The sequence below is a fragment of the Musa acuminata genome, chromosome BXJ1-5 (assembly GCF_036884655.1).
Source record: "Musa acuminata AAA Group cultivar baxijiao chromosome BXJ1-5, Cavendish_Baxijiao_AAA, whole genome shotgun sequence".
NCBI classification, from domain to species: domain Eukaryota; kingdom Viridiplantae; phylum Streptophyta; class Magnoliopsida; order Zingiberales; family Musaceae; genus Musa; species Musa acuminata.
The window spans coordinates 2,994,152-3,019,915 of record NC_088331.1 but is presented as its reverse complement, the minus strand read 5'-3'; the positions used below and the strand labels follow the sequence as shown (position 1 = coordinate 3,019,915).

At 43.4% G+C, this 25,764-nt stretch overlaps 2 protein-coding genes and 1 long non-coding RNA gene across 7 annotated transcripts; all 3 read right to left on the bottom strand.

Moving 5' to 3' along the window:
* Positions 1-520: 520 nt before the first annotated feature.
* Positions 521-7,283, bottom strand: LOC135673010 (uncharacterized). Of its 4 annotated transcripts, none has more exons than XM_065181663.1 (5): positions 7,196-7,283; positions 7,000-7,066; positions 5,702-5,989; positions 4,196-5,345; positions 521-3,551 (listed from the first exon to the last, which is right to left on the bottom strand). In XM_065181663.1, exons 3-5 carry the CDS (start codon positions 5,827-5,829, stop codon positions 816-818), a joined length of 4,014 nt encoding a protein of 1,337 aa, XP_065037735.1. In that variant the 5' UTR covers positions 5,830-5,989; positions 7,000-7,066; positions 7,196-7,283; the 3' UTR covers positions 521-815. The 4 variants fall into 4 exon arrangements, with proteins under 4 accessions (XP_065037735.1, XP_065037737.1, XP_065037736.1 ...); XM_065181666.1 differs by lacking the exon at positions 7,196-7,283 and having other exon boundaries at positions 921-1,057; positions 1,149-3,551; positions 7,000-7,167; XM_065181665.1 differs by lacking the exon at positions 7,000-7,066 and having other exon boundaries at positions 7,196-7,211.
* A 2,009-nt stretch (positions 7,284-9,292) lies between these two features.
* LOC135673009 (uncharacterized) lies at positions 9,293-10,291 on the bottom strand. The gene is made up of 3 exons (XR_010513201.1): positions 10,139-10,291; positions 9,813-10,066; positions 9,293-9,723 (listed from the first exon to the last, which is right to left on the bottom strand). It is a non-coding gene; the product is annotated as an uncharacterized LOC135673009 (long non-coding RNA).
* A 2,496-nt stretch (positions 10,292-12,787) lies between these two features.
* LOC135673008 (probable WRKY transcription factor 2) lies at positions 12,788-24,257 on the bottom strand. Of its 2 annotated transcripts, none has more exons than XM_065181661.1 (6): positions 24,022-24,257; positions 22,992-23,473; positions 21,998-22,183; positions 14,117-14,949; positions 13,810-13,968; positions 12,788-13,662 (listed from the first exon to the last, which is right to left on the bottom strand). In XM_065181661.1, the coding sequence occupies exons 1-6, from the start codon at positions 24,197-24,199 to the stop codon at positions 13,098-13,100; spliced, it is 2,403 nt and encodes an 800-aa protein (XP_065037733.1). In that variant the 5' UTR covers positions 24,200-24,257; the 3' UTR covers positions 12,788-13,097. The 2 variants fall into 2 exon arrangements, with proteins under 2 accessions (XP_065037733.1, XP_065037734.1); XM_065181662.1 differs by having other exon boundaries at positions 14,117-14,943.
* Positions 24,258-25,764: the final 1,507 nt, after the last annotated feature.

Below are 25,764 nucleotides of genomic sequence, written 5' to 3'. Positions count from 1 at the left end.
GGAATCTACGAATGTTTTCATGTGTCTCTCCTAATGTTAACATTAGAACATGCAATGGGATCACTAGAACTAAGGATCATACGAGTACTTCAAATCCTCTGAACACGTTAATTAGTAATGGAGTATATAATGCAATCAGGCAAGCGGTTCTATTTTGCCGTTCGGATTGATTCATTCACTTTGGTGAACTCGATAATATGTAGGTAAGCAATTGCATTTCAAATGTGTATGCACTGACAATGAGATTTTGACTGCATCACTTCTGATAGAACCACCAGTGAAGTAGCATGCACAAAAGGTCAAGCAAGTATTAGAACTGCTTATTGCCACATAATATTTCACACATCCTACAAATTTTGATTATTTCATAACATCATTCTGGAATAGAAAAGAAGTGTAAAACCTGCAGAATCCTCCACAAATATTCAGCACAAATTATATATGTGAACCGGAATGACAATTTGAAGAAAACATATTGCCATAATTAAAAGATGATTTAGATGCATGGATTTTTGAGATGTTGAAGGAAAGTATTTCTGTTGCAGCCAACAAGGTCTTTAAAACATCAATTTTTGATACACAACCGACTTCAGAACTCTAACAGTCAGATTCTTATACAAGTTTCATTCTTTTTGTTCTGATGGATGTTTCACAGTTATTAAGAAGACCTATATATCAAGAAGTCTGAGACAAGGTAACCTCAGCTTCAAGACAGACCTTTCTTGGTGCCTGCTGTTTCATTGGATCAGGCAGAGATGGCTGCAGAGCAGAACTGGAGAAGAAACATATTCCACAAGCACTTTGTACAGGTAGGATCAGCGCAGGGTCCGAGAGTAACACACTGATGGCCTCATGTGAGCTGTTGTAGCAGATTGGAACACAAAGGGGCCAGGCGGTAGACCGCTGTGGCCTTCCAAAGTGCCACCTCGCTTCATCAAACTAGCATTGACCCCAGTGTACGGATTCGGTAACAAGTGTCTCGGACCACCAGGAAGATCCCGAATGTGGCTTCGTGAGGAAAAGTAGGACATCGGTCTTTGAGACAAATGATTCAATCCTGAAGTAGCAAAAGGCAAAGTACTTGTTGGACTTCTTAGACTAGTAACTGGTTTATTATCAGTTTCGGGAGAGTCATCGATCACAATCACCTCATTCATCATATGAGACGCTTGAGAGGTGTTGGGCCTTCTGTAACCATTCTTTTGTTGAGTCTGCCGATCAGGTCTTGGCACAAAAGCAGTGTGCAGGGGTGTCACTGAAAAACCAGCCACTCGGGTGCTTGGCAGCATGAACACAGGAAACTGGTGCCCACCCATTGATACAGCTGGATCAAAGGCAGCAGAGCCACCAAAAATCTGGTGATGGCATCGAAAATTCTCCTGCTCCAAGAGATTGTTGGTTGAAGCATATCCAAGAGAAGACAAGATGGTTGCTCGTGGTGCATAGTCCAAAACTGCACTTTGAGGTCGCACAAACTCTTCGTTGTTCCCCACCATCAAATTCTTACCCATCAACCTAAGTATCGGGTTGGAGTTTGACTGGTTCTCCGAATGAGATGATGGGGTACCAGAACCCAAGTCACTGCAAGTTGGAACCTTACCTGCAGAAGTAGATAGAGCAGATGGTTGCAAGCCGGAGCTGACCATGTTATTAGATTTACAATTCTGATACGAGCTAAATGAAGAAGAGACTCTTGGCCTGGCAAATAAGTTGGAGACCTGCTTTCCCCTGGCTGTCCTGAGTGTAGTACTTTGTCTTAACAATTGAGAATCTCTTGAAAGGCTCTCCCTACACGACCAACAGAAAGGTTTGTCATCCACTGAGCGATCAGGTTCATTTGCTGGCAGATTCACCTTGAGTTCTTGATTCTTTCTCTCATTATCTCTTCCTTCAGCTACTACTATGGTGTTTTCAGTAATTGGTACTACTGAACCAAACTTATCTTGAGCATTAATAGCACTTGCAAATGGTTCAGCCACTGAATCTCGACAATTGGAATTTTTTGGAGAAGGAAGAGATATGGTAGAGGCAGTTGAGACAGGTGATCCACATGGTTCATTGTCACTAGCCAGATTCATAGCACCCTTTTCAATTGTTCTAACTGAGGTTATTGATGTGCTCTTTTCGGGTATTTCAGGCTCCATATCCCCATGACTAGTCAAACAACCACTAGAATCCTGGATGGACATGGTGTCAACTGTACAATTTGTAGGATAAACTACACAGGTGTCTTTCCCCCTTGTGAGTTCCATCTTATCTGCTATTTGGATATTGTGGCCGTTATTCTCTTGTCTGGATATGTCATCACAGCTCAACTCTTGCTTCTCAGATCTTTGTACAAATCGTTCCACATGGACTTCACTTTTGGACGTAGACTGAACATGTTCAACCAATGGAGGAGGCTCTAATTTAGAACCACAGGCTGCTTGCAGGTTTTCTGAAGTCACAGTGTCATTAGAAAGAGGATTACCAGAATTCACCCTTGTCGAAGGTTCACTGACATAATTTTCATTGCCCAAGACCTCCACTTGCATATCTAGGTTTTGAACATCAGGACCAGTGCATTCAGTTCCAGGCCATGGCTTCTTCAGTGTACTGTTTTTCCACTCTTCTGTGGTGCTTCTGTCATCTCTTTCCGTGGACTCTGGGAGATCTTTCCTGCTTGGAGATTCCGAATTCATCATTTCTCTCACTCTAGATACTGTGACACTCTTTGAATGATCAAGTTCACAAGATCCTGGGGATTCCCTTGTTCCTAAAATATCAACACTGGAACCATGCAGTCCACTGGCTGTAGATTGAAATTCTGCTCCACTTCTGCCACTCCTAAAAATGGATCTATGCTTACGAAACCTTTTGCAGGTAGATAGTTTCTCACTTAGATCAACTTTTCTTGATTCCAAGTTCAAGGGTGATCTTCTAAGTGAGTTATTCTTCTTCAGATTTGAAACAGTATGAACGTTCATTGAGGTAGAACAGATCTCTGCAGTCATGTTTGTCTTCTCAGAAAAACTATCTGATTGATGGTGAATCCCCATGTGAATCTCGTTTGTTTTCCTTCTGGAAGTAGCCACCAAATTCACAGATGACTTTGATATTCTCAATAGACGACCATTTTCTACACTATCATTGGGTGACCATCCGGAACTTGAGATAGGTGAGCTTTCAGATTTTTCCATGCCAACATCCATGGAGTGAACCATTTTAAACTGTAAATTATTTTTGTTTGATTTCTGAAAGTTGGCTAAGTCTTCAGACGATCTAGAAAGCTTCAAGTGGTGACTTATAGCAGCAAAAGAATTGCCAGCATCCAGTTGGCTACACTCAGCCAGCCTACTCCTAGTAACTGGTACAGCAGCATCTGTGGTGCTATGGACATTCTTCCTAACAAGCTTCTTTGAGACATGTGATCGTCTTGAACAAATCCACTGTCTTAAAGATGCAGACCTACTGCACTTGGTGAGCTCTCCTGGATCTGATATATGTAAAAGTGATTCTACATTGTCAGGATGAGTTTCTGTATTATGATCTCCTTCGGATGCAGTTCGAATCTGGTCAAGCAAATACATCTCATGCTATCAAATCAGCATAATGATCAACACGGATGAGGTTTAAGATAATAAAATAAGCATGAAAACATAGAATTTGCATGAAATTTGCATTGTAAATCACATCTGATGAATGTTGGAAGAGTGTGGTCAGAGTTCAGGGAGAAAATCGAACAGTTGGGTACAAAGCTGCAAGAGAGGAAAGCATCAAATCTTGCAAATTTGAAGTAGAGATAAGCTAAAGCCAAGATCATGATTGAGAGAGATTGAATTGGGAAAAAGTGAGGGCAAAACAGTTACAAGTTCCAGCTTCCAAATACAGTGAATTTAGAGGAAAAGGAACTGAAGGAGATACTACTAAGGCTAGGAATGTAAGAAATAGTATCGGAGGTTCCTTTAGACTTTTTAAGTGCATCTAGAATTTAAGCATGTTGCAAACTTCAATTATAAAGAGATGATGTTAATGACTAATATACTCAATCAGCATGTGATTAAATAAACCAAACAACTTCCAAAAGAGTATAAAACTTATTGAATACTGAAACTTCTTCAGTTTGCTTAATATGAGTTTATGTAATAAGGTTTACTAGTATATGGACTCAAATGCAGCCATTAGATTCCCCTATGAAGAAGAAAGATAGAAATACCTGTTTTTTCAACAGTTTGAATGAACTCAACTTCTTACTTTGTGCCTTCATTTTCATCTTCTTTGAGTACTTTGCTGTGACATGCTTCTTCTTGCTATTAAAAATACTCTTGCTCATCTCTGTGACTTTTTCATGTATCCGAACCTTCAGTTCCTCCTTGGGCTGTGCTGTGTCACTAAGCTTGGATAAAATCCTGAGCTTTATGCCATTTGAATCAACATATACCGCCCCTTCATTTAGGTCATCACTAGAATCTGTTGGTAATAACTTCCGTTTCTTGGTCTCTATATCAATTGCAGCAGTCGGTGCAGTCGCAAATGCCAATTCAACGGCCCAGTTTGTTCCATTCCTCTTATCAAGGTCTTCGAGTGTACAATGAGGAGCAGTGGTGTATATATCCACCATCAGCCTTTTCTTCCCCGGTTTCACTTTTGGTTTTAGGAATTTGCTTGAAACCAACTTGGTGTTGGACTCCATCGAGAGGCACTGGTCTATGTGAGCATTCAAAGTCGTGTTTGAAGTCGAAGAAAATGTTTTACAAACCGGACAAACCTTTGAAGCCATTGGATCTGAAACTGTGCTACTGTTAGATATTACGTCCTCTGCTCGGCTGTTCTCTGAGATGATGCCCAATTTGACTACCAACTTGCACCTTTTGCCTAACACTTCACGCGAGCTTTCGAGTCTTTTGGTTGGTTCAATGATATCTATTTCCGAATGTGCTTCAGAGGCACCTCTATTTACAGCTACTGAGCAGGAAAGTCCACCGATCTCACCAGAAGTAACATTAACATGGTCATCGCTTGTTATCAGGCCAATTTCTGCATCAACATGATCATGACTAATTCCTTGACAAGCGATCGAATTCCCATCTGGAAGTGGGTTCTCTAACAGTGAGCACGGGTCCTGTCTGATACCAGGGTCATCCCCTTGAGCATCGACGTGAGGCAGGATCGGTTCAACCGCCGAGCATGCAACAGGCCGTCCTGGTTCTATTCCCTTTCTGCAGCAGCGAAATCTCACCAAACCTGGAGGTTCGAAAGGTGGCAATAGATCTTTGACACCGTGCTTCAAGCAAAGCTGCAAGAAATGCTGCTTAAACGGCCAGCTCGTCCCGATGCTTTTGCTCCTTGATGCAAACACATAGTCTCTGAAATCAAAGCAACAGGTGCATGGGAATAAGCTTCCAAAGTATTTGCTACCACTCCAATAACTCAAATTTCAAACATAGGCAACTAAGGAATTTGATACCTCATAACAAAGAGTTCAAACCATAATGCAAATCAATCGACAAAACTAGATACAAATACATGACCCTCTAAATCTGTCGCCCTTAGCATAAGGGTAACTTCATCTTCTCGGATGCCATGGTTAATTTAACCCATAAAATTAATCATCACATCAAGAAAACTAAACCCTAAAAAGATAAAATCAAGTCCTCCATTCCTTGTTGCTTTTGAGGAATATCTCAAGAAGCAGTATAATGGTATTTAAGGAAACTGTTACCTTATGGAGAAATTAGGAGTTGGTGTCTCTTCAGGGATGGCGAGGCTTTGGGGAGCACTCTCATCAGTTGTCAGTGCAGGAAGGTTGAAGGAACATGAAGGGTCTGAAGGGCTTTTAGTGGATAACATCTGAAGAAGGCCTTCTCCGATCTTGCTAAATCTTCTAACACAAGTGGTAGCCCAAGAGCTTTACTGCTACTGGGCCTTCTCGTATCCTTAGCCTCCAGCATAACAAAGGACTTGAGCTCCCAAGCAACCCCTCAAAAGAAGAACTCACCTGATTTGATGCCTGCAAAAGGAGAAAAGAGAAAGCATTTACTAGAGAGGAAATAGGAACCACGACAGAAGGCGGAGTCTTCTGGAACATTATTTCATGTAGAAGAACTAAGACTGGATTTTGGGGCTCCTCAGTGCCATGAATGTAGATGAGGCTCCTCAAAACCAGGCCTCCCAAACACAGAGAAGATCAAAAGTCATGTGGGTGGAAACTTCCAGAGCTGTCATTTTATGTGACCAAAGGGGTAAGGAGAACCACAGGGGCGACCACGCCACTCTAGAACAGTACAGGAAGGAAGCTTACAGAAAGATCACAAGGAGGAAGCAGAAGACCCAAGCACATGAAATGATGAGTAAAAGAAACAAAACAAAAAGAGAACATAGTACGACACGAGGTTTGGGCGTCAAGCTAAACAACCACCCAAGGAGATTTAGAAGCATAGCCACCCAAGGAACTTGATGGAAATTTAGAGAGAGAGATGAAGGGCATCAAGGCTGAGACACTTTCACATTCATCTTTGGGGCCTCGCTTTGATGGATTCCTAGGATGGAACGGAAGGGAATAAAGTAGGTGAAATTACAGTTTCTTGGAAGGAAGGATGATGAAGAAGATTTTCCTCCTCACCGCCATTCACTGGTTAAAAATGACTAGCAAATCTGAAGAAAACCCCTTTCAGATTTTCCTCCTCTTCCCAAGAAGTAACAGAAAACCCAACAAAGATCCAAGACATCCAGCAAAAGATTTAAGGAAAGGAAAGAGAGGCGAGGAAGGGAGGAGAGATTGATCAGATGGAAGATCCAACACGAGGACGTGAATGATGCAAGCTGATGCAGGGGCTGAAACAAGACCCAAAGAAAATACATGAACAGTACCCCCCCCCACCACATGGAGACTCTCAGAGTCTCAAGGACTCTGCAAGAAGAATTATGTGCAAGAGATCGAAGAAGAGAGAAATCATGGCAGGAGGAGATACAACACAAAAAAAAATCACACTAGAGAGAGGAAGCGTCTCCAGGCCTTACGCAGTCTTGGACTCACAAGGAAGAAGGGATCCAACCAAACTCGAGATTGCAACTGCTGTAGAGTTTCCTGCACAACAAAAGAGAGGAAGAGAAGTAGGAACTCAAGAGAAAGGAGAGGATGTTTTCTTTTTCCTCCACCACTCACAGTAAGCAGATAGGAGGGAATAAAAGATGAGCGAAAACACCACCCACTCACATATCAAATGGCATCAGGTTCCCCACCAAAGGCAGGCCCTGTACATCAACAGCAACTTCCAGAGAGAGAGAGAGAGAGAGAGAGAAGGGCAAAGTAAATGGAGGAGAGTATTCAGAGAGCTGTCCTATCCTGTACCAACTCTATTAGCTTTTCTATCATCTTCTCACTCTCCTTTTTCTTTTGCTGACATTATACTTAAATGAATTGAGGATGCTAAACTTTTGACCTTGCCTTTCTCCTAAACCATAGTGATGTCCTTCTTTCTTCCATGGTCCCTCAGTTGGCCAAACTGCCCTTGTTCAAGGACCAAAATGCAAAAGAGAGATCATCCATCTATCTTCTGATGTCTCTCCCACTGGCAAGAAGAGGTTAGTGAGTAAGCTCAATGTTTGCATTCAGACTTCAAACTCTGAGCAATCTATCAATCAATACTTTAAATTCTCCCAATCATTATTAACTCAGATCTCTTTGAAGCCAACCTACCTGCATTGCACAACAAATTCTCACAATCTTTGCCTTTATGCACATGAACAAATGTAAAGGTGTTCATCGGAAAGTACTCATTAAATAAAAATCAAACGTTCTCTTTCTTCTTTCTTTTTTTTTTTCCCTCTTCTAGTTTAATTCTTCCAGTACACTCCATGGATGGAACAAAGATGCTAGCTTTAATGTTGTGTCCAATTTTTCATGATTCCCAACACGCCACCTTTTTATTTATAGGAGATATATCCAAGGCACTTCTTCCCCCTTCTCCTTTTCCAAAAGACAAAGAGACAAGGATGGTGCGATGGACCAAAAGATATCGATGTTCCCTGATACGCCCCTGGCCCCTTAATGCAAGGATATACTACAAAGCGAGGCACTTCATTCATTAAACTAAGATTAGTTTGACTAGCAAAGGTATATGCTTTTGGGGTTCAGAAAAGAATTGCAACCTCTTGCAAAGGCTCGGAGACTTTCTGATGCATGATGCCCAGCTTGGATGGATTTGGGGTGGTGGTGGTGACCAACAGCATAATCCTAATCCTCTTTCATGTTTGCCGGTGAAAGAATCCTTGGTTCATTACAATCAAAATACTCTGTGATTTGGATGCCTCTTTTTGCATTAAATTTTGGCTCTACAAATAATCATTATTAGCGTTCCAAAAGTAACTTAAATCTATCTTTTATAAACAAGCATTGTAAGCATTGATTGCAATTGAGCAGTACAATTCTCCTAGGCGCCAATACAATACAATACTGACATCATTAACAGTAGATTAAGACATATAATAAGAAACCCAGGATAGATAGATAGATAGATAGATAGATAGATAAATATAAACCTATAATTCTCGGTATTTGGAGCTATGAGTTGTTGCTAAATGGCATGTACATAAGCCTACACTTGAGGTTGGTGAGATAAGATTGCAGAAAGAGATTAGGTGAAAGAAGACAATTTCTTCCCCTGTTTCAGTCGATTATGGGTCTTTTGAAGTCGAATGAGTCCAAGCGAGAGTGATTAGGCACCTCCGATGCGGTCTCGAACCGACCGGCTCATCGGACCGGTTCTTCGGTGTAAATGATTTCTCGAACCGTATGCCCGCAACTCGAACCTCGACTTAGGGCGCGACTCACGCACAACGTAAAAGACGATGATGACGACGACGCTTTGGGGAGAGAGCAGAGGTACGACACGACGACCGGGTTGCGAGGCGGGCCCCGGTCAGGACGCGTGGAGCCCGCCGACGCAGATGGCCTCCGACCGACAGCACGTGCACCGCGCCACGTGGTGTCGTTACATGGTGAGGTGGCGGGCTGCGTTCGGTCCGCAGCGCCGAAATGTCGGACGTCCATACGTATCATCGGATGCGGATTTGATCTACAGGGGATCCGACCCGAGTTCGGCAGCATGGAATGACTGATGGGCGGAACTGGTGATGCGTCTCTGCGTGGTGGGAGGTCTTTGTGATGGGCCAGCCATGGAAGCTGTCGCACAGGCCCTGGGAGCTGTCCTCACTGAACTCCCATACTTAGTATGGCTTGATCTGTGTGTTCATTGATGTGGACTTCTGGGCTCCAAATTATTGCTGCACATGCTCTGCTGCTACGAAGACCTTTGATAACACAGTGTAGATTGTTTGATTCACATCGATGTTAGCATGATGCATGCGAGTATTATAGCAGTTGATTGATCACCTTCAAAGATGAGTTGTGTGATCAGAAGAAGAATCCCAATTGTATCACTTAAAGAACAGATGGAAGTATGTTGACCTGTACTTCTTCAGTGCATTGACCTTAGAACAGCAAACACCTTGTTCGATGAGTTAATGTAATCTTAAGCTTCGATTGTGGCATTTGCTTGCAAGTCACAAAGCGGCAGATGAGATGAGACGGCGACGGAGACAAGGAAGTGCGCCCACCCACCTTGTGTGTTGGGATAGAAAAGGGTGATGGGGCTGCATGCAGTACACGACCCCTGGGAAGATCACATGAACTGATTGCTGACAGAAAGCAAGTTTTGAGGCCACCATCTTTTTTATCCGTTCCTGCAACAGCAAGGATACTGGAAATTAATTCACGGTTACCAAACAATTCAGCTCAATCTCTGTGTAATATGAGATACCATTTCACTTACATTATGCTTGGTGCATGATCAAAATTTGCAAGCAGTGCAGCAGAGTGAAACCAATATTTCCTCCTGATGATGATCAAACATTATTTCGCAATGGAATGCGAAAAGATGGGATTCAGATGCATCTTCTCCGTGTCATTCCGATAATGGGATGATTTGTGAGGAAGATTGCAGGAGCCCAACTTCTCAAGAGCAAAGATCCATCCTTCTGTTGGTTGCCTCCTGCTACGCTTGTGACATTTTACCTCCTCAGACAACTGGAGGAAAATTATAGAGCTAATTGTAAATGTATCAAGCTGCTCTTAAACAAAAATCAAAAGCATCCAAACCAGTATTGTGCCTTGTCGATTCTTCATTTCAGAAAAGCAAGTCCATGAGTCAGCCAGTCATTCCCTTCGTTCTTCGATTTCTAAAGTTCGCAATGACCATTACTAATCCTGGAGATCCTGCATTTTGTAATCGTGAGAATCAATAAAAAAAAATGGCTATAGTATGCCAGCAGAAATAAGCATGAAACTTCATCCAATATCTCGAATTGTTATGCATATGTAAGACTCTGTTAGGAAGCCTTTTAGCTTTAAAGTGATTCTTCAGCCTCGACATAAATGTTTATTTTCGGCTAACCTAAATGCTAGTAAAGATAAATGATATCTCAGTTTACCTTGCATACAAATTCTCCAACTCTTTGTTGTCGTCCGTCCATACCTTCAAAGTCGGCTAAAAACAATGAAGAACTTGTGGCTCCGGTAATAACATTCATGTCTAGAACACAGGGGGAACTGAACCATGAGAGGATCATGTTTACAGTGAGAAAATAATTACAAAACAAAGCATTCAATCCAATCTCACTGAACTTACTATGTTTAAGGTGGAATTCATTGAAGAATAACGGTAAAATGATGCATTAACCAGTTGATACACCATAGTATTTTTTTTTTTCCTGAAACTTGCAACTAAATTCATGACAAATGAAGGGTTACATGTAGTAAAAGCCAAAATAAGCATTAATCTGATGTAAGCAGATGGATTAGGCCGTGCTATCTATGCTGGCAACTAAAGAGACAATATCGATACCACCAGAGGTGAACCCTCTGAATCTTTATTAGCACTTATCTTTAAGGAAAAAGGATGCAGTAAAAATATTTCCGATTGCTTATTTCCAAAATAAGCATTAGGCTGATCTAAGCAGATGGATTAGGTCATGCTATCCATGTTGGCAACTAAAGAGGCAATATCGATACCAACAGAGGTGGAATTCCTGAATCTCTATTAGCACTTATCTTTAAGGTAAAGGGATGCAGTAAAAATATTTCCAATTGCCAAACATAATCAATCTTTTAGAAAATTACTACACACAGCAGAATATAACATATTATGTGCAATACTTCTTTCTTAAGCTTCCTTGCGAAACTGTAAGTGAAGCTAACCTTCAATTGTCCTACAGATTTAGCCTTTTACTTGTAACCAATAGTATCTTCATAAGTTAAAAGAAGTCACAAGGACACACATTCCACACTGAATCACTCAAATTATATCACGCGAAAAGAAAAGGCTTCTTCTTTAGTTCCCATATGGTAAATATGAAAGCAATAAAACTTATCAAAAGAATGAAACCTCAATGTAGGTCAACCTCTAATGCTAATAGAATCCAAAAACCTCACTAAGTGGAAAGTCACCAATATCTTTCTCTTGTTACAATCTGTGTAGCACCTCGGTGCTTCATACGACTTCCCCATCTTTCTACCAGCACCACTGCCAAATCTATCCACCTCCAATTCCATCGGACAACCAATTTAATCTCTCATCTATTTCATTTGGTGTCTCATCTCCTCAAGAAAACAAATAATGTTCCAGTGATTTTGTCATTGCTACCACATAGTTTCTAAGAACTTCTCCAAATAAACCAATGTCTTTTTGTCATGGTCATGCAGATTCCACAGCTATTTACCAAACTAGCAACAAAAGATGATGTTGAACACATTTAATGATAAGAATCACGAATCTGAAAGAACAGAATCGAGAACATACAAGAAAAAGGCTTTCACCATTGTTTTTACTCACTCGGTGAGCAACATCTCGACAGACACTTCCGATCCTCCTCCTTTATCAGCCACAGGATAGCGTCCACCCTCTGCCGCATGATCCAGGAATGTGTGTACCTCCGGGTTGTCCTTGTGGAACCGGTACGTCTCTGTCTTCTCCTTGTCCTTGAGGCACGCTCCATGGCCCCGGGCTCCTTCACCTGCTTCAGACGCAGGTACGTCTCCATCATCCAGTCGCACCACCCGTCCACAAACGCCTCGCTCTCCAAGTAGCCTTCCTCCAGCATCCGCAAGATCTCGTCTTTGCCGACGGTCGCCGTTTCCCGTACCACCAAGTCGCTTGTGGGGGCATCCTGGTGGCCGGACCACTCAATATCTTGCCCCGGGGTTCGTCCTTCTTCCCTCCTCCACCGTCAACGTCGGCAGTGAGGCAGAAGATGAGGATTCCTCTCTCTCTCTCTCTCTCTCTCTCGCGCGCGCGCCTATGGGGCACCCCACATGGTTATGGATCCTATCCAAGAAAAACTCTGAATGAAATCTTGAAATTCCTTACATCAGGACCGTCAAACTCCAACTCGGCCTCTCATATGAATATAAATATTAAATGTCACTTCTCTTTTAACTTTGTAACAATTATATATATATATATATTAGAATCCATCAAATAAAAACAAAACATTTGTGCTTGGGAAGCAACTTTGGTTTATCTCAATTAAAATTTTCATGTGATGTATTCTTAAGCCATCTTTCAAACAGTTGTTTCATCTGCTAAGACTTGGCATACTTTGGTGAAGTCTTGCTTGCAATAATTGAGAACAGAGTATAGTTAATGAAGCTCAGCATCAACAATTACACAAAATGGACATTTCATTACTGATCACCCAAAACAAAATGGACATCTTCTCAACACATATCCTTCTACTGGAAGAAAATTCATCAGCATGAAACTGCAGTCCTTCCACTAGACCATCTGAAGATGATGTATTAAAATCTAAAAGACAAGTGAAGAACAATCTTTATCAATTCGATAAAAAGAGATGTTTGCGATATGCCTGCTATCAGGTCATGTTGACGATAACAAAACATATATTGCACTTACCTATATTCCTGGTCTTCTCTTAGAGAAGCACATCGCTAGAACAAGTCTGAAGGAGCAAGTCTGAAGGAGCAAGGATGATATCGAGGTTAAGAGAAGCATCTTTTTCTTCCCGGTGTTAAGAGAAGCATTCAGCTTTCCTTCTGTTATTTACAGGTGCGGTCCTAGAGGTAGCCTGCTCATCATCTGATGATAAACTGAAGTTGCATTTGGTGGCACAGGCAGCACTGAATCCGGCGCAGATTCCTCCTTTGGCCCTATTTTATGCATCATATATCCTGCTTCAGCAGGATGATGATGACCCAGATAGGGATGAACTGGAGGAATAACTGGCATCTTCATTGCTGCCATAGGACCCAATCCAGCCATAGCAAGGTTGGTCAAGCCTGGTTGTCCCAGTGCAAAAGGGAAGCAGCTAGTTGCTGGTCCTAACTGCTCTCTTCCAGGGAACCTAAATGTGCCAAGAGGTGCATGGCCGTCAAACCTCACAAAGTTGTCTTGGGTTGGCTCTGACCTCTGCAGAAGGCTATGAGGTTGAGGATCTGAATTGGGATTTGAGGAAGGAGCAGAATTTGGATGACTGCTGCTTCTAGCCACTGGGACGTCATGGTTGTGCTTGCCCTCATATGTTGTAATCACCGACTTAAGATCATGTGAGGCCCTCTCTATGTGCTTCCGAACTATGCATCCTGGATTGGTGCACTTATAATAACTCCTGCACCGAGACAATGCTTCTTTGAGAGAGTATTTCAGATGATCTCTCCAGCTCCAACCAATAACATACGAAAACAAATAGGATTCCCATGAATTAGAGTTACATGTGCAGCCATCAATTGAACTATGACATAGGTAACAGGCGTACCTTGGATTTGGATTTCCTTTGACAACCTTTTGTCCGTACTTGCGCCAACGATACCCATCATCCAGAATGTCAACCTCACTAGTCGTCTGAACCACAACTCTTGGTTCACGAACTGCTCTTGAAGCTGCACTCATTTCGATGGCACAAGCGTCTATCTTCCTGAATCACAATAGATGGAAACAGGCAACTTATTATTGTAGTCCTCAGACACAAAAAAATGAAATAACTAAGTTTGGCTATCAGGTGAAATTTTCCTAGTTCAAACTACTGCAGAAACTCAACATTAAAGTGGTAACAAGAAATTAACCTTCTCTTAGACTCGGTCTCATCTCCCTCACCATCACAACCAAGTGAGACACTGCCATGGGTTGCTCGATCATCATCTTCCTCGTCATTGGACATTGTGGATGAAACACCAATAACATCTGAGGATAAACGGGTACCATCTTGGTTCTGCGGCAAGGAGTTAGAAGGGTCACACTGTTCAGCAGCAGCAGGGGCAGATGAGGTTGCCTCCAGGCCATTCACCAACCAATCTTGGCCTCCATTACCACTCTGTGAGCTTCCTTTTGCAGGTTTGCCATCACAATTTGTTTGCGAACCAGGTTGTTCTGTGCTGTCAATCTGAGCATCATTGAATGGGTGAGAAGAAGGAATACCAGGCCGGCGATTTAGGTGAGGTTTTGGGTGATTATGGGCACCCTTGTAGATTATCTCAGTGATATGGCCCTCATGAGAGCGCTCCACCTTCTTTTTCACCTGACAATTTGGTTGAGTACATTTGTAATAGCTTCTTGGATATTCGCAACCCTTTACCTGTTTCTGCCCATATTTCCTCCAGTTGTATCCATCCTCAGCTGGAGTGCCAGCGGCTGCAGAAAGTTCTCCTCTTAGGTCACCTTCCCCATCATGCTGGTCATCAACAGCTGGAGAATGGTGACTTGCCACTAAGGAGTTGAACATTCTCTGGTTTAACTTAGTATTATTGATAGTATCTTTTCTGTCAGATGGGGCAGAAAAGCCAGCCTGGAGGTGAAATTCTTGTTGATTTTGGATGCTGTTCTTGTCAGCTTCTATACTTCCTGCTCGTGTAGGCTTTTCTGGTTGAGTGGACACCTCCATGCCTGGTAACTCCTGCGGCTGATCAATATTATCAAGTAGGTTAAGAAAACAAGATTTGAATGGATAAAGATCATCTTGATTTGCATAACTATATAGAAACATTAATAGAAGATGGACTGTTCCATGCATGCATCTAATAATATTTAGATCTGCATTAGCAATTAACATTGGTCCTTTCTAAAGGGATGGAGAACCTCTAATTTTCTTAACTATGTGGAAGTATTAAAAGAAGACAGTGTTGAATCTCGAATTTTGATGATGAAATCAATTGATGAATTAATGATCTAATTCATATGTTGAGATAAGTGATGCAGGACTAACTACGATCGTGAAAAAGACAAAACAATTAAAGAAGAATCGAATGTTGGGCCGGAGTCAATGATCAGGCATCGAGCCTAATGAATCAGAGGATACACCGAAAGATCGGACGGTGCAATGAAAGCTCGCCGGAAGTTCGCCAAAAGCTCGCCGGAAGATCACCGGGAGTTTGCCGGAAGTTCATCAAAAAATCAATTGAACAATTGACATGTTGGATAACTTAAATTGCTCGTAATCATAATTGTTTTAGCCTTAACTATCGTAGTTAGGATTTTAATTTGAGTTAGGTTTGGGAGAAATTTTACTAACTCAATTAGGAGCCAACTGGACCCAAAATAAAGTTGAATTGGACCGGTTATATGGCCCATGCAACCACTTGGAGCCATGTCAGGCGATGGCACCGCCTAGACTATGCGATGGAACCGCTTGAGGCTCGGCCTCCCAGGTGGTATGAGCGATGGTACCACCCAGATTGGACAGCGGTACTGTCAGCATTTAATGCTGCCAGGCTGTCACGGACAAACTTCTAAACAAGGTGTTTGATGTAATGCTTATGTATGTCCGTGTCGTTTGGCATGTTCATGCCTTGTACAACATGTAAAGGGGCGGCCGAAGGCTTAATAGTCCCATTTTAGTTGGGTTGGTGGCCTCTTTAGGCTTGTAAATAAAGGTTGTGTCATGTAGACACGTGCGAGATCTTTTCGGTCTGTAATGGACCATTTTACCCTTTGTTGTGCCACTGTTCAGAGCTTGTAAAGTCTGTTTGTAATTTGCTTTGTCCATGAAGTGTTTTTCGGACATGTTTGCTTGTGGATCCCGTTTGAGGCGTTCTTTTTAACCCGTTCTCTCTTTTGTTGGTCCTAAGGGACAATGGGAGGCTTCGGGGAGGCTGACCTTTGCGGACGGACGCGCAAGGGTGCCGCACGACTTAGGCAAAACCAGCTAAGTCCGTGTCATATGGTATCAGAGCGGGACAAGCACTCATAGAAACACTTGACATGCAAACGTGGGGGACCTAGCGGGGCTGCGTTGAGGGCAGTCAGCACATGCGCGATCGTTTGAGGGAAAACGGGCATGGAGATGTAGGGAAAAGAGTCGCTCAGAGGAGCGGGCATCTGAGATTGGCATTCAGAGGAATGGCCAACCCTTCGCGCAAGAGGCACCACGAGAACAGGCAAGCTTGGAAGAATCTGGAGCGCACAAAGGTTGGGATGGCTGAGTTTGAGCTACGGCTCAACGTTGACAACTTTACTTGATGGTGCTCAAGGCAAGCGAGGCGCTTGGCAAAAGGACGAGACCATGCAAAGTGGAATGAGTTGCTCAGCGACCGAAAGAGTTGTGCAAAGCTCACAGAGGTGAGGGGAATTGCTAACTCGAAGAATTCGGTACTCATGCATGGGCTTGTATGCGGACGATGGATTGTTCGTGGCCATCCCAAGGCGACCGAGACTCGGCGCCATGGAGCATTGAAACTTTCTCTTCGGCATGCGAAGGATACGTCCGGAGGAGGCTGAAGTGTGCAACGAGTTCAGCATGTTGCTAGGCCTGGAGGGGTGCAGCGGTGGCTGTATTGACGTGGAGGCGCAATCTAGCAAGTGCGTTTGCAAGAGGCAGAACAATGCACAGTTTGTTCAGTAGGTCGGAGTAGTCCAAGGGGATGGTGGTCTCCGAAACGAAGAGAGATGTTGCTCCAACGGGACAGTTATCCAGGAGGGATAAGTCTCGGCTCTCCAGAGGGAGAATCATGTGAGACGGACTTCACATGTTGAGGAGGAGTACCTCACAAACAACAACTCCACGAAGCTCAATGGACCGAGCAAGCAGCGAGGAGTTGTCACATGATCTCGCTCGAGAGAATGCATGGGTGGATGCATTGCGAGATCAAGTGGGGGAGCGACCTGAAGCAACTTAAATGAAGGCACACTTAGAGTCGATATGGAGATCGGACTCAAGGGAGGGCTGACCCGTGGAATGGTGGGCGTGAGGGCCACCATCAACTCAATGCAAAAAAAAAAAAAAAAAAAAAAAACGAGGAGCGGAGCAACTTGGGGGTAACTTGGCGAAGTACTCAAGCCGCTTGAAGGGAGCCAGCATAGAAGTTGGAACATGGAGCAGAGGCACAGTGCTTTCCTTAGACAGAGGTCAAGGACATGAACTCTTGCAGAGGCAAGAGTAAGATCATGTTGTTCCATGGGTCCTTCATTCTGACGGAGCAGACTCATCTTGCATGGTGCCAAAGACGAAGGGAGCTTCGGGGCACATGCACCTTATCTCGGAGGAGCATTTGATGGAGGAACTAAGGCGACTCAATTTGCGGAGGCGAAATTGAGTTCAGAAGGCCTTAGCACGGGGCAAGAGGATGCAGAGGCGGGTACTCTTGAAGAATATGCCATAGTGTTGCCATTCGAGTTGCTATGAAGGAAGCGGTGCGCAGCGGAGATTGTGCTGGTAGGGGCAGAGGCCCAGGATCCAGGCAATGGTGCACAATTTACAGCGAAGTCGGTGGACTTCGGGAGCTTCTAGGCGACGGACTGTCCTAGAGCGGTGCTTCATCTAGGTGTGACCCAAGAGTGGGTGGATGAAGGTCGATTGCCAAAGGAGCGAACAAAATCGAAGGTGGAGGAGACCCTGCGATGTATTGGCAGAGGCCACACATGGAGGGTTCACAATTCGAGTTTATTCCACAAGGATCAGAATGCAATGGAGATGTCACCAGGAGGCGACATGGTGCAGCGGATCGTGGTGGAACAGTTCGTGGCAATGCGACACACACGACACAGTCCCGGGAGGGACTAGATCATATGGAGGTATGATCGGGAGCTACTGGGAGCTCCGCTTTGGTGAACAACACGACGGCAAGAAGGGCTATGGATTCAAGGAGTGAAGGCCATGGTACCGCAGAGGCGGGTCTTCCGGGCGTGCACCGAATTTTGCATCGGATGAAAACCTTGGTCATCAGCATATGGGGGCTGGGTTCCACCAAGGGAAAAGTTCGAATGCAAGTACCAGTGAGTCCCATGAGAGGGACTTGATCATGCAGAGGTATGATCGAAGCAGCTGGAGAGTTGGACTGCTCCAGAGCTCATATTCGCTTAAGGGAGCCCGACAAGTCAGAGGACAAGGTCGAGTAAGCGAACGTTGCTACCAAGGAAGCTAAGGAGAACAGAATCGGTGCAAACCCTACAATGTGATGGCAGAGGCCATGCATGGGAGTTGTAGTCTGTATTTCCATCGACCAAACAGACTGCTTGGAGAACACAGAGGTGTTGAAGCAGGAGGTCGAAAGGGGCGAGGAAGCGACGACAAGTCCAGAGGGACTTAGCTACCCAAAATCAAGCAATCAGTGAGAATGGAGGTGGACTCAGAGGAGTGTCACGAAGGCATATCTACTGATTGTGAAGAAAAGGGATGTAGATGCGAGGCGACGGATGGTAGGGCCATGGGCATGGCAGCGCCATGGTACCGCAGAGGCGGGACTTCCGTCAAAGTCATTGATCCCTTGCTCTCACGGAGGGAGAGCGCTTGGTCGTGAAAGGGGCCGAGGAGGTGGAGCATGCAGAGGCAATCTCCAAGTACCGAGACAAGGCTGAAGGGCAGAGGCCAAGAAACTTCGTAAGACCGGTGTCAACAAGTTTCTCATCAAGATAGCCGTAAGTGAAGGACTTCGGGTCATGCAAGAGTGCACGACCAAGGAACGAAGCAGGCAGTACGTGGTGCTGTACCTTTGCTACTCAGTGGAGTAGGCGGCAGGGTTGATGGAGAAGACGGTACAATCCCAGAGGCGACCTCATCTATCAGAGAATTACTCCAAGTTGGGGTGAAAACTTCCTGCATTCCAGAAGTTCAATGGCATTGAGAAGGTGAATCACAGTAGCTAACTCAACGCAAGGAGTGCAAACACTTCAAGTGCTTCAGAAGTGTGAGCAAAGAGCAGGCGAAGGCCAGTAACCAGCTCGATGCATGAAGTACAACCTCGAGGAGGCGGGCGAAGTCAAGTAACCTTTGCCTTCTCAACTCTTAAGAGAATGGGCGAAACCGAGTACCCCAGTTCTCTTATCTATCTAGCAGAGGAGCTCTGCACAAGTTCAAAGACCCTTCGAAGATAATGGAAGACAATAGTTGTCAAATCCTCACCAACGGTGATCAGTGCTACTGAGAGTAGATTGTCCGCTTCATTTCCCAACGAAATGCCAATCGAAAGCGGAAGTGATGCGAACCTACTTGGATGTGACAACTAACTGAAAGAAGAGTCAATGAGCAGATTTTGTGGAGGAAGGACCCAAAACTTCAGAAGTTTGCGAGGCGATGCTCGTTAAAGCTCCAACAAGCATCCACCCAGTTCAAGCAGCATGTGGAAATTTTGAGAGACTGGCGCAGTAAGGATGGTCTTTTTCCTTCATTTGGGGGATCCGTAAGAATCAACAATGATCAAAACAACTCAGCCAACCCCACACCAGAGTCAAGAGTCATTGGTGAGTTGAAGCAGCATGGCGGATCAAAGGTTCGACTACTCAGAAACAGCAGCGGAGAGCAGCTGGGAGCCAGGAGGCGCATTGCAGCTAAAGCAGAAGATTGAAGACTCAGCAAAGGTGAAGAGTTGCAGTGTTCACAAAGGCTTCGACGAGGACGTCGAAGGGATAAGTGGGGGAGAATGTCACGGACAAACTTCTAAACAAGGTGTTTGATGTAATGCTTATGTATGTCCGTGTCGTTTGGCATGTTCATGCCTTGTACAACATGTAAAGGGGCGGCCGAAGGCTTAATAGTCCCATTTTAGTTGGGTTGGTGGCCTCTTTAGGCTTGTAAATAAAGGTTGTGTCATGTAGACACGTGCGAGATCTTTTCGGTCTGTAATGGACCATTTTACCCTTTGTTGTGCCACTGTTCAGAGCTTGTAAAGTCTGTTTGTAATTTGCTTTGTCCATGAAGTGTTTTTCGGACATGTTTGCTTGTGGATCCCGTTTGAGGCGTTCTTTTTAACCCGTTCTCTCTTTTGTTGGTCCTAAGGGACAATGGGAGGCTTCGGGGAGGCTGACCTTTGCGGACGGACGCGCAAGGGTGCCGCACGATTTAGGCAAAACCAGCTAAGTCCGTGTCAAGGCGGTGGTACCGCCAGAGCCCAATCTCTGAGGCTCTGTCAGGCGGTAGTACCGCTAGACTGGCCGGTGGTACCGCCCAACACCCCAGAAACTCGGGATGAGACACTTTTTTACTTCATTTTTTAAGCTATTGGAGCCTATAAATACCCCACTCTTTCCTGCATGAAAGAGCATAAAAAGCGTGAACAAAAGTCTTGAGATTTTGATTGTAAAAGTGTTGAAAAAGTGCTAAGTGTCCTCCTCCTTCTTTAGCTTTGTGATCATTCTAAGAGAGGTGTGAGGCTTGTAAAGGTTGTCTCCTAAACCTGTGAAAAGGAAAAAGAGTTGTAAGAGGGTAGTTGGTTTTCATCCATTGAAGGAAGACCGTTAATGGACGCCGGTGGCCTCAACGGAAGAGGAATCGAGATTGGACGTAGGTCACGACGATCGAATCACTATAAAATTGGTGTGCCTTCTCTTCTTGGCTATTTATTTACTTTGCAACTACTTTACATGTTCAACACTCTCCTACGAACATCTTTAAGCTTAAACATCTTTCTGATCCGGTTTTATCGTATAAATTTTTCATAATTGACGTAGTTCTCCAAAAGCACTAATTAACCTTCTTCTTAGTGCTGACTTGATCCTAACAATTGGTATCAGAGCCAAGGTTTTTCTCGTTTGGTTTAACACCCAAGAAAAATGACTTTTAATTTGAGTTAGTTTTGGGATAAATCCTACTAACTCAATTAGGGGCTAACTAGACCCAAAACAGAGCTGAATTGGACCGGTTGTATAGCCCATGCAGCCACTTGGAGCCACGTCATGCGGTGGAACTGCCTGAGGCTTAGCCTCCCAAGTGGTCTGGGCGATGGTACCGTCGACAGTTAATGCTGGCAAGCGGTGGTACCGTCCTATCAGGCGGTGGTACTACCAGAGCCCAGTCTCCGAGGCTCTATCAGGTGGTAGTACCGCTAAATTGGGCAATGGTACCGTCCAATGTCAATCTACAGGCGATGGTACCGCCAGTACCCTGGAAACCCGAGATGAGACACTTTTTTACTCCATTTTTGAAGCCATTGGGGCCTATAAAAACCCCACTCTTTCCTACATGAAAGAGCACGAAAAGTGTGAACAAAAGTCTTAAGATTTTGATTGTAAAAGTATTAAAAAAGTGCTATGTGTCCTCCTTCTTTAGCTTTGTGATCATTCTAAGAGAGATGTGAGGCTTGTAAAGGTTGTTTCTTAAACCTATGAAAAGGAGAAAGAGTTGTAAGAGGGTAGTTGGTCTTCGTCCATTGAAGGAAGACCGTTAGTGGACGTCGGTAGCCTCAACGGAGGAGGAATCGAGAGTAGACGTAGGTCACAACGATCGAACCACTATAAAATTGGTGTGCGTTCTCTTCTTAGCTATTTACTTACTTTGCAACTACTTTACATCTTCATCACTCTCCTACGAATCTGCTCTGATGTATGTTTTAGTTCTGAAGATCCCACTAATGATTCAGTAAGATTGAGGCTGCAATCCTACCTGAGGATCCAGATTATTTCTGTAATGTATATAGTGATGAAAGTAAAAAACTAAAATCACTTGTGGAGGAGGCTTAAAAGTGTAGTGATGATTCAAGAGAAAAGTATACCAGCAACAGAATTCGTGTCTGCAACATTACCTTTTTTCCGGAGGTTGAAAGGTGTGAGTGTGACTCTGGAGGAGGCTTAAATGCAAATGCTTCTAGATTGTCTTCAAATAGATAGTCTTCACTTTTAGTAGAAGCTGCTGAATTTGAGACCAACATCGAGTTTGAAGCATCATCTTCTGCAGATTTAAATTTGCCAGTAGTTGAAAATAGTTGAACCTAGAAAAATGACAATCAAAAGTACATGACAAGTTAAATCACATGTTATCGAGCTCAATCATAGAAATGGCTAAATTTGAGTTCCTTAACACTTAAAAGTGATTTCAAAAAAAAATCTCAAAACATCATAAACTGATAACACATGTCCGGTCTATTCTACATACATCACATTGAGTTTAACCCGACATAAGATAGCACACAGCCGAGCAACTGTTTGTTTATGTAGGCAATAGGAAACAAATATTAACTTACGCAAGACTTGAAACAAATGGCTCCAACAGTATGCAACATCTCGTATTTGTTGACTAGAATATCATGATTGTCATCATTTTTTGCTTGCTTAAGCTAGAATTGTACATCATGCCTACACTAACAGATAATTCGTTAGTCTGCTCAAGCATGAATTGTTAGCATACTCAATGGTGATAAAACATGAATGGTGAAGGAAGATTAAAACCAGATTCTAACTCTGGCTCTTAATGCATCAGACGAAAACTGGTTCCAAACAACAATCCACAGAATTATTTTCTTGCAAAAAAAAGGTTTGTTGTTATGGCAAACACTTTGAACACAAAGATGCACTAATGCTCATAGCTCAATTCTCAAAAGTACCGTACCTGAAACCATATGAAAACAAAAGGAAACTTGTGGAGGGTCATTGTCACTCTTTAACAAGCTATACCTTTGGCAAAGTAGTCGATATTAATTTGCTCATCTTGGTTTATATTTTCCATCTATTCAACTCTCATAGGATATTTATCTAAGGCTCATTATAATTGCCTGAAAGATGCAAGGTGAAATATCTTACCATAGGATCAGAAAGGAAAACTGGAGACTCCAACAACATGGTAGGACTAAGACCTGGCGGAATCGTCAAATAAGGCAAACCGACATCTGACTGTGAAGCCATGCCGGCCGGGGGAATACAAGCTGTATCGAGCTTCGGCACCTGAAACCCTTTTCTTGTTGCCATCCTCTCAGCAAGTCCTCCAGGAGTACTTGATCCAAACAATCTTGGTTGCAGGGAGAAACCATTTGAGTCACTGACACCAGCCTCATTCCCTTCTATATTTGTGTTTGTGCCCATCCTTTGGGTCTCAGATTTCCACAGAGGCCCCACATTTCCATTTCCATTCTCTGCCAAGAAATCCGAGAATGAACCCGAACCAAACGCCTCATTTGATAAGCTCGGAGATAATGTTCTTGAGCTGCGATTCGAAGGCGGCCAGAACTCGATCATGGAGCTGTCGTCATCCGTCCCAGCCATGATCGGTTCAGTTTCTGTAGGATCTGAGTAGAAAAGAGAACGAATACATGACAGTCGGATCAAGCAGATGAACAAATGCAGCAAAAGATTCACCGATATCTCGACAATGGCGATAAAGATCGGCACCTATGCTTACTCCCACCTCAACAATCGTTTCTTAGCCCAGCCAAAGGCAAAATATCAGATTTTGAAGGATTTCCAGTTACGCAAACCATAGAAAAAAGACTGAGATCAAACAAAATCCAAATTTTAGGTGAAATAATCTCAGCTCGAACCAAAAGAACCATAAATAGAAGACGGAACAGGAAAAAGCTACAAACTTCAAGACAAATGAAGACCCAGCAAGTCCAAATGACCACAAAATCTCTCAAATGAAGCTGCCAAAAGCACACAAAGTCACGTCTTTGATGCGGGAAAAAAATAAGAACAAAACAGAAGATAATATAATGGCCAGCAAAAAAGAAAAGGAGGCGGAAGGTGCCGGGCCATCAAATGATTGGCGCTGTTCGAGCTCCGAGGCGACAAAGCCAGACCGATGCACAGAGAGATACTACAGGGGAGGCAAACATACATGAGACAGAACTCATCAAAATCTCTTTTTTCCTCCGGAAGGGCCAAATTCTGTCAATAAATCTCTCTGCTTTCTCTCCAGAAAAGAGAGAAAGAGAAGGGGAAGGTGGTTTGACCGATAAAGGGCCGAGGAGAAGAGAGGGCGAGGGAACCAAGAAATAAGAAGGATTCGTTGGCATCAAGAGACAGAGCTCTCTCCTTCGTTTGTTCTCTCTCCCTTCTTCGCCTTGTTTCCTCGCTTTCTTTTTATATAGTCTTTAGACATTTACAGGTTAATCTTAAATTATTCCTCTATTCTCCATTTACACTTTGGGCCATTTTTCAAGTTATTTCCTCACATTTTCACATCGACATACTTTGTGTAATCTCCATATATGCATACTAATATGTTAATTTCAGCATCTTTGCATGTAAATTCTCAAAGTTCCAATGCCATAACCATGAGTCTAAAAGTGCTCCTCCATTACCACCCATCATTACATGAGAATTTGAGACTTTAGTTCCTCAAATTAAGGAGAAAGGCTATTTGTTCCAGCTTTAGACCAAACCCAAATACTCTGTTTGTCTGAATAATTCATCTTACATATATATATATATATATATGCTCTGTTCTCAGTTAATTCGAAGTATACAAGCAAATTCGATCGTAAGGATTTGAAGTAGCACATCTAAGTTCGGACAAATGGAAAATATTCAGGGGAATTAAGAACACACACATCAAAAGTTCTTGAAAGGATGATCACTGTCTTCTTGTTTCATCTTTCTGATCTAAACATCCAAAATTAGCACTTCTCTTCTCTACTGTTGAGATTTATGTGCGAATGTCAATTATAATAGGACCGAATCAACAAAAGAAAGATTTCGAGGGTTGTGGCCGTGTTATGTGGGGATAGCATCGATGTGGAAGTATTGGAGTCTTCTTTGCCTTTTTGTTGGCGCGTGGACTGTTCCCCATTTGCCACCTTTCTTCTCAATTTGTCTGCTTATAGGAGGCTGCTTGCGTTCCCGCGGAACAAACCTTTTGCTTTTGCTCAGAAAATTGTTACTCGGTTTCCTCACCTTCTTCAACTTTTTGGGAACCAGAGCAGGTGAAAGATTGATTCGATCTTATGGCATATAAAATTCTGGTTGCAGCTTAAGAAATCTCTTTTGTCGTCAAATGTCTCTTTCATGTCGTAAAAAGAATAAGCATTTCTTCTTCCGAGGGAATGTCTCCATCCGAGGACCCTCTTGTCAGCATCTCTCATGCAATTTGGCTTGATCTTGACACCTGACAATTAACACGATATTTTTCCCTCAAAAACAGGACATTTTCTACGTCTATGTCCCTGTTAGTGGGTGCTTTGTTGGGTCACCCGAAAGAATGAGATGCACAATGTTCCTACCTACTACGTGGAGACAGACAGCTTGTGTGTGTATGCGTGGGTAATGAGAAGAACAAGGGCATGATCTCCTGATTGGGAGTTATGCACTCTTAGTTCTTCGAATCATTAAACCTTGGGAACTTAGATGATCAGATATACTAATGCAGAACAGCAATTGCTACAGCTCTGGAGGCCTTCAAAACTTGAGCATGCAATGCGTGCATGGAACATTCATTCTTCCTGGATAATAAATACTCTTTCTTATCTGTGAAACTTTATGCCACTCTCGGGCTATATAGAAAGGTGTTCCCGAGCTCAGGGCTGTGTCTAAATCTGATCACCTGTGATGCATATATTCTATTCCTAGTCTGCTTCAGGTC